The sequence below is a fragment of the Macaca nemestrina genome, chromosome 2 (assembly GCF_043159975.1).
Source record: "Macaca nemestrina isolate mMacNem1 chromosome 2, mMacNem.hap1, whole genome shotgun sequence".
Taxonomy (NCBI): Eukaryota; Metazoa; Chordata; class Mammalia; order Primates; family Cercopithecidae; genus Macaca; species Macaca nemestrina.
The window spans coordinates 134,548,894-134,565,089 of record NC_092126.1 but is presented as its reverse complement, the minus strand read 5'-3'; the positions used below and the strand labels follow the sequence as shown (position 1 = coordinate 134,565,089).

Below are 16,196 nucleotides of genomic sequence, written 5' to 3'. Positions count from 1 at the left end.
ACTGATGGGACATTTCCTTGCCCAGAAGTAGTCTCTGAGTCACCATATCATCTGTCTGTTTGGAGAGAGGGCAAGATGGGCTCCAGGTGGCTTCTGAGTTAGTGTGCCAAGCCATTTCCCTCTCTCTTTTGTCACCTCCCCCTTATCCAAACCATCAGCCTTTAAATGCCACCTCCCCAAGGGGCCTTCCCAGACCCCTCCTCCTAGTGATCTCCTCCTTCTTTGTGGTCCCATGGTGCTTACAGCCACCACTGTGCAATTTAGTACTTGAGTAAGCACTGCATTGCATCACTCTCTAATTATTTTGTTTAAGGCTTGTCTCCACAGCTGGGTCATGAGCGTCTGTAATGTTTTTTGTTTGCTTGTTTATTGTTTGTTTTGATGCACCTGGAGACTATTAGCTGATAAACACTGACCTGCAAAGGAGTTAGTCCACATTCTAAAAGCATGCATGAGTTTTATAGATGCCTCATGAAGAACGTAGTTTCTAAAATAAAAATACATTGCATATTCAAAGTACATCCCAGTTTTTGTTTATAAACATTAAAACTCAATTTTAATACTTTGGGAAAAAGAAAGTCACTTAGGCGTTTTGAAATGATTCTTTCCACTTTCTCCCTGTACATTGGTTGGACAGCACTTCCTTTATTTTTATTTCCTGCCGTTGGGGCTCTCTGCCAGCCCCTCCGGAAAGAGCACCTTGTCTCTTTAAGAGTCAGAACTCTACTGATAATCAGGGGACTTTCTGGCAGATTTAAGGCCCTTCTACCCCCCAGAAGCGCCCTTGGTTCTCTGTTGAATATTCATGAGAGGGTGGGGTCACATTTTGTGACCTGAAAAAATCCCATTAATAAATTTGGTATCTGACACAAAAACACTTTAGGGTGAAGAGCGATCTGCGCTGTGCCCATTTAACATCTGATCATACGTTGATGGTCACTTCGCGCTTGTCTCTTTTACAGCCAGAGTAAAGAGGGAATTGTCTGCTCCCCGCTGACCCTGTTGAAATTCAGGCATTTGCTTGATTGGAAATATTACCAATATTCTTTATGGTTTGTAGTAACCTGCATTTAATACACCTCACATCAAAATATACTTCCAAGTAAAACTCCTGGAATTACTGGGTCAGATTTTGTTGCCTTTTTTTTTTTTTTTTTTTTTTTTTGAGGGCAAATAGGTATTCATTGATGTCACATTATTCCTTTTCCTCTAATATTTTGAGAAAAAGAATAAAAATGTGTGTGTGGATTTTGTGTGTGTGTCTTTAAAAAAATATACAGGCCAGGAAGTTTTTCTCCAAGTTTGAAGGTGGTAAATAGGTGATTTTTTAGAGTCGCCGAAACGGACTAGATTAACCTGACGCTTAAATCGTGTCAGTTGAGCCAACAAAGTTTAGCATATTGTTGACTTTTTAAAAAAACACTGTAACTCAGCTTTCAATAGCCTGAAAGAGCAGTGACTATTTCTAATAGAGAAGGTCATCCTAAAGTGCTTATTGAGAGTAGGTTTTGTTGTTGCTATTGTTGTATAAATAAGAAAGGAATTTAAAGAATTATTTCTTAGCAAACGTGTGGCAGATGCTTTCTTCAGCAGCTGTCGTTCTAGAGGGGAAGTTGCCTGGTTCAGCGACGAGGCACGTTGTTATTTATTTCCACCCCGCGTCGGCTTAGTTTTCCTCGGTGCGCACTGGCACACTTTGGCGAGCCCGACTCTGGGAAAGAAAGGGGTGTGGGGAGGCCGAGGCTCTGTGAAACCCCCGACGTGAAGCGAAAGTTCTCCTTCCAGGGCGGTTTTCGAGGAAAGCGCTTCTCTGCGCTGTCTGGGAGACCCACGTCCCCTCCCGAAGCCGAACAGTTGCTTGGAGCTGTCGGCTTGGCGCCGCCAGCGCCGGGTGCCCCTCTTCGGCCTCCCGGGTTTCTCGGAAAGGTTAGGACAACTCTTTGTCAGTTTCAAAGACGAAACAAACACGCCGCCCCGCCGGCAGCCCCGGCCCCGCAGAGCCCCGGCCAGAGGGAGCGGTGCGCGCCGAGCCCGGCCGACCCAGACGTCAGCCGGAGGCGGGTCACCGGGTTAACAGCTATTAAGTGGAGTTGCTCTCCAGACAAAAGCAGGGTTGCACCCGAGCGTGATTTCACCTGCCGCGCGGAGGGGGCCGGGGCGCGCGGGCGCGGGGCGCGGGCCGCGGAGCCCATTGTGTGGGGCGCGGCGCGGCGCGGCGCGGCGCGGGGTGTTTAGAGGCGGGTTGTGATTGGTGGAGCAGGGCGGGGCGGGTGGGCGCGGCGCGGCGCGTCTTGTCAGCCCGCGAGCCGGAGCGCCCCTGCGCGCGTGCAGTCCGCCTGCACGCCGAGGCCGCCGGACCCCACGCCCGGCCCGCGCGGGCGCCCCGAGCCCGGCTCCGCGCGCCTGGCGGCTACATGGAGAGTGTCAGGTTGGTCCTTCTGATTGATCTTTGCCGGTTTCGCTCTCCTTCCCCCGGCTCCGCGGCGCCCGCTTCCTGGGGGCCTCGCTGGGGAAGGCAGGAGAGCCCGAGGGTTCTGAAGTTGAGTCTTTAAAAAAATCATCCTCATCCTCGCTGTTTACCAACTTGGGTAGGAGTTGCGCTCTGGAAGTGGAGGCGGGGAGGGAGGAGAGGGGTAAGAAGGAGCTGCAGGCCTGTGGGTCCTGGAGAGAGATCCCCCCCCACCCTTGCTCTCTGGCTCACACTCTCGCTCTCTTTTTTTAAATGTTCATGGGTGGGGTGTAGTTGAGAGTTGGAGGAAGTCCTGCTTGTGTGTTTCTCTCTCTCTCTTTTTCGTTTGCGATTCATTTTCTGCCGGTCTGGCCTTCACGCAGCCACTTTGGTGAAGCCCTCGCCATCACTCCATTCGGGGGACGTATCTGGGGTGTGATTTCTGTCACTTTCAGAGCGTGTGAAATATACAAGGAGCCTTCCATCTCAATGTAACCCATGTGGATGTTTCTTTGCTTCTGATAGTTTGTTTCTATATCTGTCTAGGCTATTTTCAGCTTAGCTGTTCAAATTCGAGGAGTTCACACACAGTAAAGGGGGAGGGAGAGGCACAGAGCCCCACACCGGAGCAGGCGAGCGAGCGAATGGAACACTCTGGCAGGTTGGGGATTCTAAGCCTCTGTTGCATTACTTGGCTGGTTAATTAAGTAGTGAGCGGGGTTTGGGTTTGGACGTGCAGCAGACTGAGGAATTGCCACGGGGTACTCCCAGCTGAATCGGCTCTGAATGTAGCTAACTCAACTGTCAGAACTGCATGAAAGACGGTCAGTGGAAACGGGACTTTTATTTCCCCCCTCCCCAAGTGTGGTGATGGGAAGGAGAGGACCTTTAGGAAGTGGGTGGTAAAGTTTTAGAGCAAAGTACATATAGACTCTTCCTCTTTGGGATTAACTCCTTCAAGTCCTGACAGTTATAAGTAAAATATCTAGTAATTTTATATTTTTGTCCAAACAAATGAAATGTTCTAATCAAACCAATTTAAAAATGCAAATCACCTCATTTCCATAGATTCCAGCATTCTAAAAGTGACACATTTGGGGGAAAAATTAAGCCTGATAACAGGAAATGTGAATCATACTATCAATGACTAATCTGCTTAAGAAAAAAAAATAAGTTACATTTATTTTATCATTAGGAAGGCAGTGTTAAGCCAAATTTTTTAAAGTTTAAAGCAAGTGCATTTTTATTTTAAAAGCGGCCCTGTTTTGCTGTTTTTATTTGTTTGTTTTCATATAATGAGTTTTCCAAGAGGAATGTATATATGCAATCAGAGGTGGTTTATGTGGTAAAGAGCGCAAGCTAGCATGTTAGTGCCAAAGAGCTGGAACATGATCACATTAAGATTCTAGTTTAGGGTTTGATGTGTGTGTTGCTGTTACTGTTGTTTAAAAGAATACAAAGCTTCCTTGGTTATTAAGATTGACCACTAAGTAAATCAGTTGAAGACTGAAGCACGTTGTCCTAATTGATGCCCTTTGCATAAATTGAAAAAAGGTCTGTATCTATTTTAATGTGATTCTTTGTAGCTGCCTGACACATTTCAGTGAAAAGTGTGTAAAAATGAAACCAAAATACAGACTGCCTACCCAGAGACACTGGCTGACTTACTGTAGGATGTGATAGAGCTGAACTGAAAACGCATTGGGCTGACACTTGATAATCAAAGTTGATTTATTGTTCATTAGTACTGCATTAGCCCTTTCAGGCAAGACAGTTATTTGTGTAGTGGCCTGTCAAGAGTGAGACTGCAAGCACCTGTCATTTCTAAGGCATGAGATAAGCAACCAAATATTAAGAAGATGCAAATAAAAATAAATTTGACTAGGTAAAGGGGCACATAGTAATACATTTTTTTCTTTAAAAAAATAGTATGGATCAATACCAGCCCGTAAGAAAGAAATCTACTGAGGATTATTTTTTAACCCAAAGAACGACTTACAGAAGGAAAGTAATGGGCTTTATATTCACCCGTTTGCCTTAAGAACTTTGTTTCCTGCCCAAATGTTTAGCTTGTCTGACAAAAAGTTGGTTAGTTAAGGAAATGAGAAGCATAACATGTCAATTATCTAATCCGAGTAATTTAGGTAAGGTAGGTTTTTGTTTGTGTTGTGTTAATGAATATTTTATTAAATGAAACTTGTAAGCATGGGTTGATTACATGAAAATGTGATGGCATCATGGCTAAGCTATGATAATGTCGGCTAATAATGTCAAGTGCATTTTCTGCAACATGTATCACTCTCGATTTTTTTCTTCTTTCCCTGGAAGGGAATGATCTCATGACATATAATAGAAAACAACCTAAGTGTCAAAAGAAAACAAAATTAGCGAACTTTTGTCTGCAGCCATAGAAACGCGGATTAACTCATATTTTTCCAGGGATGGAATGGAAACATTTTGCATGAGGATATATAGTGTATTGTCTTCTCTGAATTTTCATTTGACAGGGATTTTAGAGGCTGTGATCTTAATTAAATCTCAACTAGCTGAAATAATGCATCTAAAGGCATGCAGTGTTGCGTAACCTTGCTCAGTTGGTAAACCATAAATCATCAGAAAGCTTATGATAGGAATGGTTGAATTTTTTTTGTTGTTGTTTGCAGTTAAATGTACCTTGAAAAACAAAACCCTCACCATCACTGCCTTGCATCTACACGTTGTCAGGACCTGTCACTTGAAAGATAAACTCTTTTATGACACTGACCAGTTCTACAACTTCTCAGCCAACCTCCACACAATTGGAAGATACCGTGAAATTAAAATCGAGATTAATTAAAAACAATGAAAGTTCAGGTTTGTCTTGGTTAATGTGGCAGAAACATTGTTTGAGTTACTATGTTTCTGAGACAATCAGGAGAGAGTGTTGTGACTAGCTTCTCAGTCTGTACTAAAATTTGAGTAAAATTTGAATTGACAAAATGAAGGTTGGAGGAATTTATTTTATTATGTGGTTTAGTTGTAGATGAACATCACTAAAGAGAACCTGAAAACCATGTTCTTGGTAACTGGGCAAATATAGTGGTCAATTAGATTCCACTTCAGGTAGTTCATCATTCCTTGATTTGCAAACAAGGGATAATGTAGCAACAGTTGATCGAGAAGGTTAGAGTAAATAAATACATAAATCGTGTCTCTCTGTGTGTTACATTTTAAAATATGCATTTAATGACAAGGAATTATTAAACAGCTTTATTAACTGTCTAGGTTTCATAAATTATAATGCTTGCAAATATTAGGTTATTTACTTTTAGTGCCTCAAATAGATAGTTTTAACTGCTGCAGTTTTTGATTTATATATATGCTTGAGGAGAAGGAAATACCTACATATAAAAGTTGAGAATGCTGTCTTGTGATAGCTTGATTTCATGTATCTTTGCACATAACATTTCATGTAAGACTAGAAGTTACATTGCTGATGGGCTGTAGCTCTCTTGGGGCAAAAGGGTAGCTTTATGTGTATCTGTATGGCTAGATTTGGGGATAGTCTTAACACTGTTAGCTAAATTTGTTGTCTGGTAAAAGGTTTGTTTTCTTGGAAGCAGCGTATCTCTGGACTCTTGTTTTAGTCCTTTCAGAGCGTGCAGTACTTCCCTCCCACCCCCACCAAGTGGCATTTTGCATTGTCTTATTCTCTTTCATTTAGAAAAGAAAACTCAGGTGTCTCTTAGCTAAACAATCCTTTGCAGATTGTGGGGACTTGAATCATCTGAGAAGGGCTAATCTGGGCCTCTACTTTTGGATTGTAGGAATGCTCTTCATTGAGTCCCTCTTCCAACCTGTGAGTTGTTTGAGAAATTAATTTCAAATGAGAAAAATGAATACTGAACACATACATTGTGCCTCATTTTCAAATCCAGTTAAAAACAACTAATCAATGAACATGCAGGCTAAATGTTAGGGGGAGCTTTTTAGAATACCTTGGTATCATGTTTTAATTTCTAAGCTTTATCTTGCCCTTAAATCTGAAACATCATTGTTCAAATAACTGAGAACAAGGTAAATCAACAACATCAAAAAGGTCGGCTTCTGTGATTTCTCAAGGGCTTGTTATTTTGTACTTCCCAATTCTATTTGATGTCTTGACAAAACAAGATGACACAGGGGAGAATACATTAAATTTTGATTTTTTTCATCTAACCTGTTACAGTTGTGGCAGCTTAATTTCTTCTACTTTTTCCTGAAGATGGCTTTTTGTACAATTACTCTAATTGTCACACCACTTCATGAGGCGGGTCTGCACGGGTTTCCCATTTGCCTTGATTTTACTAGGCATTTTTGAACATATTTTGACCTTTAACTTGTAGGAAGATTTTGGTTGGACTTTGTCTTCATTAGAAATAAATCAGTGAATGGTGAGATTGTCAAAGAAGCAACTGATGTTTTCTCATTAGAATCTCATTTGCACCCTTTAGCTTAACTGTGATGTATAAGGTGAAGGTGTTGGAAATAGGCATGAGAAACTGTACAATTTGAGAAACTTGAGTTGTAATTCTTTTTAAAGAGTGATTGCACCCTAAGTAAGGCCTTATAAAACTTTGGAAATGGTCTAATTTTGGCCTACCTGTATGTTGAAATTCAATTATAGTCCCTTCTCCCTCTCAGTAATACGAGAAAAAAAATACATATTTGCAGTTAAGCTCCCTATGAAATTTTCTATGCTGATTAAATCATGAGGAAAGCAGAGCTACAAATTTAATTCTTAGTGTTAGAAAAATCTTCTTTAGACAGAAGATAGACATATTTTTCTTCATTTAACAGTAACTGTTGATCTAAAACTATATCCACAAGTTACCTTTTATTTATTTTAATCATGTATGTGTCTCAGATAGGATTAAAACAGTTGCTGTCTCTTTCATTATTTTTGAGTAATACTTCAATTTAAGAGAACTTCTTTAGCCAAGGCCTCTTCCTTTTCCCTTTAAGAACTACAGATCTATGGATAGAATCTTTTCTGGGGTACCTTCTTGGGGTAGTTCTCCCCCCTCCCATTTGCAGCACTTAAAAATGATTTTTGTTGTTGTTGTTAATATAAAATGCCATAGCATGTTTAATTCACATGCACTAAATTGTTTTCCATCCCGGCTACAGGAGAAAGTGGTGGAAGTAGAAAAGAGAAGGCATTTTCTTGATTTAAATAATAATAATAGTTGCTAGGTTGAAAGAATCAGTGCTTATTGAGTGATTATTTTCATGTGTGGCCTCCATTGTTTCCTGTATTTAACAGTTGCTAATGGGAGAAGCGATTTAATTTATGTAAACTTTACATTTTTATGCAAATGAAGCTGATATTTATTAGAGCTAAAACAATTATACTGGCACTTAGTGGAGTAACCTTGTGTGCCTGGGAAATGTTAGAGGAGAGCTGTTGATGTTCCACTAATACCTCTGCTGTAAACAAATATGCATTTATGCCACTTTTTAGAATTTAAAGACAAAAGAAAAAGAAGAGCTCGGAGGGCATTGCTGGAGATTGCTTATTAGGGTTGATAACCTGAAATAACTCCTGATTGGCAGGCGAGCCTTGGCCTTACAATTTTTTTGTGAAAGAAAGATAGCCTTTCTTGATAGAATGTAATAAACAAAACGATAAAAAATGAAATGCTAATTGCATTTTAAAGAGGTCTTTTGAAAAAAAATTTTTAGTAGTTGGTTGTATTGTTACTGAGAGAACTGTTATGCTAATGACTGACTACCTAGATGATTTTGCATTAATATAATAACCATTACCTGCCTTAGTGCTTTGTACAGTATTGTGGCAAAATAGCTAAGCCTAAAAGAGTTATACAAAAAGCAGAATTCCATAATGAAACAGAATTAGACTTTCCACATAAATAACAAGCTTTTTAAAAATGTTTTAAAGACCGAAATACTATGTCAGAAGTGTGTTTTCTTTCCTGTATGGTAGTTACTTGCGTGGTACCTGGTTGGTTCATTTTTTTTTTTTTTTTTTTTTTTTTAATACCATGGAGAAATAGAAGCTTTCTAACTTTTCTGTTTGCCAATACCTCTGTTGTATCCATTGGCTTGTTAATTATGAAAACTTGTTTTCCACGGGGGGGCCAGAGGTGATGATGTTTAATTTTCTTCTCCACAGGCTAGCTTGTATATGGTCATAAAATACTTAGCCTAGTTTTTTTTTATTATTATTTTTTAGTGGAGCTATATTCTCATGTTTGGTTTTTTGGTGACATTCTGGAGCCTTCTAATTTAATGTGTTTTGCTCCTGTTATTTGATTAACCAGGTGACACTGCCAAACCTGGTCAGTTACCACCCAAATATAGCCTGAAGGCTAGAACGGAAGTGAATTTTCTGGGACATACATGTGGTGAATGATCAGAGGGTAAAAAGAGTTTCTAAATTATTAACCAGATTAATAAAAATGAAACAATGTTTAAAATTTTGTATCTTCTCATTTTGGTTATTTGTATACACATTAATTATGAGATGATACCTGATGTGCAAAATTTATGTGTATGTGTACTAGTTAATATTTACTTATAGTTGACTGGAGTGTAAACTAAAGAGAGAAAAAAATGATAACATGTTATTTTCAGAATTTATATTGTGTCTTCCCCCCTCCCACCCAATTCCTTCAATTGTCTCCTAGCTTAGAAATAAGTATTGTTTCTCTGAGTGTTTTTATTTGTTTGTTTGCTTTTTAGATTTTTCCCTTCCCATCATCTACCTTTCCCCATTGGACGTTAAAGGAAATAATATGGCATCTTATTTTAATAGTCTTTCAGCATTCAGCTGATAGTCATTTTGAAGAAAAAACCGTATCAGGCAGAATTTACACAGTAGTGTATGGGCTTTTAGCAGCAGTTGTTAGTGCTAACACCGTTTTCCCAGTTGCTGGTATTAAGGTAGCAGCAGGCCCATACTAGCAGAGCTGTGATGGCCCAAGCACAGCTGTATTTCTGCCATTCCCGCAGGTTTGTGTGCACCTGGGATCGGCCACACCCAGTTGGTATCAGTCAACAGTGTAGCATGCCGTGTGCTTTTTTAATTCATGATTTCCTCTTGAAACTCCACTGAGGAGTGTTAACTGTGTGCGTTTTTTTAAATTCAGTTTTGTATGCTAGCATTCTTTAAATGTCTGCCAGAAGTTTAATTTGAATTTCTGATCCCTGAAGGCAGCTAGACAGAATCATTCTAGTTCTTCATAAATTGCCTTCTATGATTCATTGTTAACTCATAAAACATACTCATTTCTATATACTCAAACAGTTAAGGTAGTTACAGTATCGGAAATTTTTTTTTGGCCTTATATTTAAATCATCTTTTGAGAAAGAAATCAAGAATTAGCTTGAACTCGCAGTTAAGGCCTGAGCCCTGTAGCACAGAAAACATCAGAAATGAATGTTTTTATCTCAAGGAGGTTAAGGTAGATGGCATGAAATCTGAAAAAAGAAAAAAAAAAGTTTCGTTTTTACTGAATACTCTCAAAGAGGGGCCCATAAATATTAGAGTGCTGTAGTTAAAAACTCACATGACTGTTTTAAATACTATTGATTTAAACCACTGGCTAGATTTTATGAATCAAAGTGTAATTTCGAAGCTTTGGCCATATTTCTCAATGCTAAAGCACTCTCTCTTGTGTGCCTTTAGCCGCTTTCCAGACATTCAACACAGGATTAAATGATAGTAGTTACAGTGATCAATAGGTTAAGACTGCTACAATCACTCTTGCCGCTAATGACCTCAGTAGTAATGGGCAATAAAGTGTGGGCTGTAATAGCCTCTCGCTGGTACTGCATGCCCTTTGATTCCTAGTATTAGTAGGGACTAGCTACATGAAAAAGTTGGACGTTGGGAATTAAGGGAGTGGATATATAGGCTATAATTCTTAACTATTTAAAGCCTTAAAAACTGTGCTCAGATTTATTTATTTATTTATTTATTTTTCAATTTTCTACCCCACCATCGTTTCTGGTCTATTTGAATATGTTTGTGAAAGCTTTCCATAACCTCTTTTCATAATACATTGGAACAGAAACTTTGGGGAAGTCTCGGTTTTATAACATTTGTAAATGAAGCTGGAGCCCACTTTGGAGGCCCAGAGTTAACTGGCATGAAAACGTGGTTTCAGATAGTAAAAGTGAAGTGAAGACCATCAGGATATAATAGCCCACTTCTGAGACTGAGCAGCCCGTTTGGAGGATTACTCAGGCCTCTTGCTTCCTTCCCTCCTTTGGCAGTGCCTGCTGCTGGAAAGCATATTATTACTCATCAGCACCCCCATCAAAATGTCCAAAAGGAAAAAGAAGGGGAGACTCAAGTTCATTATCCTGTTCTGTAACTGCAAAAAAAGGAATAAATGATTATGGGAAAAGGAGATTTAAACCGCTAGTTGGATGTCAGCCTTTAAAAATTGTCTCTACAGGTATATGTCAGTCCTTTCCATGATTCCCCGTTTTATTATTGACAGTCAGGGGACAATGATGTTTCTCCTTTAAGAAGATGCTTCTAGTTCTACCTGAGTTAAGGGGAAAAAACTATTTTAGGAGACATATGTAACTTTTAAAATCAGTTTTATTGAGGGATGATTTACGTGGGCTCAGATATTCTGATTTTCAGTGTTTAGTTGGAAGAGTTTTGATGATTGTATACGTGTGTGTGAGCACCACCCCAGTCAAGATAGGGACATTTCCATCGCCCCCGAAAGTTCACCTGTGCCCCTTTCTAGCATAAGGTTTCTATAGCTCTTTTAAAAACAATGACCAGGAGGTTATTTCTATGATGATTTCTGCTCTAACTCTGTTAAGTTCATGTTCATCACCAGTTTAGATTTTACACCACCCTATTCCTGTCTGTTTTCCTGTTCATCACCATCAGAAATTTGGCTCAAGAATATTTATATTGTACATCATCCAAGAAACGCAGAGGAAAAAAGAAACCTTAAACATGGTTCTTTTGTTTGCTTAATCAAACCTCCCCGTATGATGATGCAACTCTCAAGGAAAAGTAAACTTCTATTGTGATACGCTGGCTTTAGCAGCTCAAAGGATACCGATTGGCACCCAGTAGATATTTAAAAATCAGAAAAGTTTCTTCTGTATGAAGACAAAGTAGACTAATTGTAATTAATTTGTAGATGGTCAGATGTTTTGATAATGTCTTCCTGGTGTTTGCCCTAGACTGAGTGCAAGTTCACTGTTCCAATCATTGGTGATATTTCGTGCTACAAATTATCTTTTTAAAAGGATAATTTATCCATTCATATACATCTGTCCCATTTTGCATATGAAAATATTCAGACATGCCCATCTGTTTTAAATTACAGTGTATCTACATCTAAACTTAAAAGGCCACTGGAATAGGAAGAATTCATGGATGACCTTCCAGAGCTGGGTTAATGAAATTTTTCGCATGTTCTAGCTAGTGTTTTCCAAACACACGACACTTGCACATCAACATCCGCACACATGAAACATGCCCACAACAACAGTGGAGAACGTTCACTGTACATGAATCTGACCTTCAGGAACCATTTTTAGTTCATCAAAATTAGTGATGCTGAGAAATCGGGACATCAGTGCATAATGACTGTGAAATTAGGAATGAGAGCTCGCTATGCAAATGACAGGACAAATCATGTGAAAAAGTCAGGATAAACTGCATATTAAGACATTATGTTACATAAAATTAATACTGCATTTCTGCCTTTTGCTTACTGCTCCCCTGAAAGATTTTTTAATTCTTTTATCTTCTGATCAGCTATTGTCTGCCGGATTTTTTTTTTTAAGTGGCTCACAGGCAAAGTGCAAAACATGTTATTACCTTTTATTGTAATACATGAGATGACAGCAGATCCTTTTTAACAAAGTATATCCTTTACTGCTTCTAGCTTCTTGCTGTCACATGTTTGATTAGAAACCAAAGAAAAGTAAGATGCTTAAATATTACGGTTAGAAGACATACAGGTTTTGTCTTTTCTTTCATTGTTTTTTCTTTCCTTATCTTTTTATTTGGGGGGGTGATTTTTCATGAAATAGTCTTCTTGCATTACGGGGACTGACAAAATGGTTCTCATGTAGTCTGCAAATTAAACACAAGTGCAGTGATTATTTTGAATAGCTAAATTACATTCTAGAAAGCTTGCAGAATTCATAGCATTGTCATTAGGTATCCGCTTGAATACAATTTGTGTAACCTTGGCCAAGACAGCCTGTCATTTTAATGTCAGTGTTTTATCTGAACAAGACATCATCCTTTCAGATACAGTGTGCAGGTTCCTTGCAAAGATGCCCGTGCAGAAACGTGTTAACAGTTGCAAATATGAAATGCTATCAAGTTCATCACTGTAGCTGTTTGTCACTGAAATGTCATGGAAAGCGGCTTTTAATGGTATTGCACATAATATGAAAGAATTGAGACATCTGTATGCTGGGTGAATAAGGAAGGGTAAAAGGCATCATGCGAAGGGTCTGTGTTTAAGTTCGGAAGGTGTGTCCAAGGTTCCCTTTCCTGCAAGTCTAAGCGTTCGTTGATTGTTCTTAACATCACTGTCCACAGAGCAAGTGGGTCATATGGGCTCCAACTGCAAAGGTGTTGGTTACCATTTGTCTTCTTCCCTCAAACAAAATTCAAGTTTGGGTTGACTTCCCACAGATGGTTTTGACCAAAAACTCACTCTTAATAAGCAGTTGAGAATGGTCGTATCCTAACTCCAGTTAGGGTTTATTAAGTTGGTCCTTTCTGTCTGCTTGCAAGGCTGCCTGGAACCCCAGTCAGTACTGCAAGGTTTTATTTTTCTTTCTTTAAAATAAACTCCATGATAGATGAAATAGGATCTGTTGCTGCATCCCCTCTGGATAAATACATGTTGCATGGGAAATTGGGCAACTCTTTAAGCAGGCTGATGGCAGTCAGCCGCTGAACCTGGGAGGCTGCGTGCTTCTGATTTCCTGGCTTCCTATTTATCCTTCATTAACGTTCTAGGTTCCCGTGTCAGTGGCTATGATGACACCTCAAGTTATCACTCCCCAGCAAATGCAGCAGATCCTCCAGCAACAAGTGCTGAGCCCTCAGCAGCTCCAGGTTCTCCTTCAGCAGCAGCAGGCCCTCATGCTTCAACAGGTAATTGTCCTTCCTCCACCTCCAGCCTGTCTCCCCCAGAACCCAGGGGCCCCCATCACTCCATTCACAGTCTCCCCTCCACCAGAGCAGCTTCTTTGCCCAGTGAAGAGTAGAGCAGCGTGGGTGGGGCAGGACACAGACCAGTCGCTGAATAATCGATGTGCTTTTGCATGCCCAAAAGAGAGGAGACCTGCATGGTGACTAGGGTTTGGGCCTGGAGAGTACCCGATGGACTGAGATCAGGGCTGTAATTGGACTTGGTAGCAGTAAGATCTTTTAGGCTTACATGGCTTTACACTCTTTTATTTGGTAAGCCCAGAGGCTCCTAAATGGTGTGAATCAAAGCAAAATGAGGAGCACGTTGGGAATGAATTTAAATATGACAGCTCTTGAAGTCCCCATTTCAACTCAGAAGCTTACAGATTTTTTTTTCTTTAAACATAAAGAAGCATTTTGGAGTTTGCTAATTTTAAGGTCCAAAGTTGATTTTACTTCTTCCACGTACGATGTTACTGAAATGAACTTCTGGTTGTCATTGCACCATGGGGACCTAATAGTCAGACTTAACAGCCACCTGAACCAAATAGATGAGATTCAGAACTACTGCAGTGGGAGTCACTGGCCTGGGGTGGTAGGGACAGGATGCAGCGGAAGCTCCCAGACTGTCCATGCACACACGGAATAACACTGCATAGTGCCCAGCCCTGTCATGTAGAAAGCATGCAGTAGAGATTCACCAGACTCTCTCAGCAAGGGCATTTCAGCTTTGTTGTACTATCAAAGGTCATTCTTTGCCTTATTTTAATTAGTTTGTGTAGAAAATGGTATGTTTTTCATCAGTTCATTTTGGAAATTACTTTTCAAACAATAATGCCAAGAATAGTCAGTGTGCGCTGAATTTATTGTTGAGTTTCAAACTAAAGGTCAGGCCATTACAGATAAAAGGATGCTATTTTTCAAATCACAGTTTGTGTATGGCACCAAAAGGGACAGTGGATTGGCGCTACCCTCTGTTACTTACCGTCCTCTCTTTCCTTTGTAGCAGCAGCTTCAAGAGTTTTATAAAAAACAACAGGAACAGTTGCAGCTTCAACTTTTACAACAACAACATGCTGGAAAACAGCCTAAAGAGGTACCGACAATACATATTTTACTTTCAAACCACAGATCCCAGAGGACTATCTAGTGGCTATTAAACTGTCATTCATCTTTTAAATGATTGCACAACTGAGCTGACTCTATCGGTTCTCAGCTTTCAGACTGAGAGTTATTGTCCTGTTTTCACTCAGATTTTTCTGGGTTCCATTTGCTTGCTGCCACATATTTTATAACACCACTGCACGTGTATCTGTGTGAGGATCAGGAGAGGCCTCATCGACAGAGTCTTCAGGTTACTTTTTGCAACCTGGTAACAACTGAGGGCCAGAATGGAGCTGGGGGAAGTGAAGTGCTTTCAGGAAAATTTTACTTGGATGCACACTTCAGTTTTTTTTTTTTTTTTTTCCCCCCCCCAGCTCGGAGAGCTTGGGGGTGTGGTGATGGCCTTTTCCATTGGAAGAATAACCCCTTGTGAGGTTGGATAAACAAACAAAAAAGTTAGAAGAAGATTAAACATCCACATCTTTTGTTTAACTTCTTCATGCAAGTTGTACATAATATAATTGCTAAAGGCATGTACCAGAGAGCATGAGTTGAAGTTAGAGAAGGCTCCAGCTTGGGTTGTGTTTTCTTGAGAGGCGGGGAGAAAAGTATATCATAATAGCCTCTATATGCACCACGTTTGATAGTGTCCATAACTTAACCGCATTATGCCACACCACGAAGGTGGACAGTATTCATCCCATACATGGTAAGGCCTTTCCAGGGAGTTACCAGTTCACCTTCTACTCAATTCTGTGTGGGTGAGACTCAGTTGTGGGAGTATCTGTGTGCATGTGTGCGTTATTGTGACATCTTTCTACCCATTCCAGAGTTATCCAATTTAACTTGCCTCCTCATATTTTTACAGTGGACTGAAATTCTTTTTGTTTAAGTGTTCTCCTTGGGATGACACAATTTATAATTCTATATACAGCACCTCATCCACTTTAACAGCTTCTTCACCAGCCCTAAGCAGGTGGCCACTTTTGTTCTTTTGCAGGGAGTCTTACCAGGTGACTCGACGTCCCTGTCGCTCACCTAAGTGAGGATGCCGGGCTGTGCTAATTTTACACCCTGGGAGTGACCCAGACATTCTCCCTTTGCTGCCGCCTCCCTGGACACAAATTAGGGACGTTTTCCATGTCCTGCCAAGTTTTCACCCTGGAGTCCTGTTGAGCAGCCCGATGTAAACCCCTGCAGAGTAGGGGCAGTTTTGGGGTGAAGGGGAGGAGGTGTTTTAATGAAAATGCTGACACAACCTTAAGTACAGTGGCGCGCTACCGGGTGCTGCTATAATAAAAAAGGGAACAGATTAAAAAGTGTCTAAAATGTAAATCTAAAGGACTAACAGTAATTAAAATGGAAATGGCACAGGGAGGGAAGGCATGTAATTGTGAGATATCACTGTGCAGAAGGCTCTCAGCTTTGTTTTGCTGGCTGTTTTTCTAATTCAGCAGGGCTTACTCA

The 16,196-nt window shown here is 40.2% G+C and overlaps 1 protein-coding gene across 16 annotated transcripts in view; it reads left to right on the top strand.

Annotated features, from left to right (window-relative positions):
- The window catches only part of LOC105479577 (forkhead box P1), a 630,259-nt gene that overhangs the window by 518,620 nt on the left and 95,443 nt on the right, over window positions 1-16,196 (top strand). For 11 of the 16 annotated variants that reach the window (XM_071089096.1, XM_071089092.1, XM_011737587.3 and 8 more), the window contains 2 exons: window positions 13,452-13,589; window positions 14,632-14,721. In XM_071089096.1, the coding sequence (XP_070945197.1) occupies window positions 13,452-13,589; window positions 14,632-14,721 (228 nt within the window). Of the gene's footprint in view, window positions 1-2,298; window positions 2,429-13,451; window positions 13,590-14,631; window positions 14,722-16,196 lie in introns of those variants that run through there. The other 5 variants (XM_011737586.3, XM_011737590.3, XM_011737579.3 and 2 more) reach the window with 3 other exon arrangements.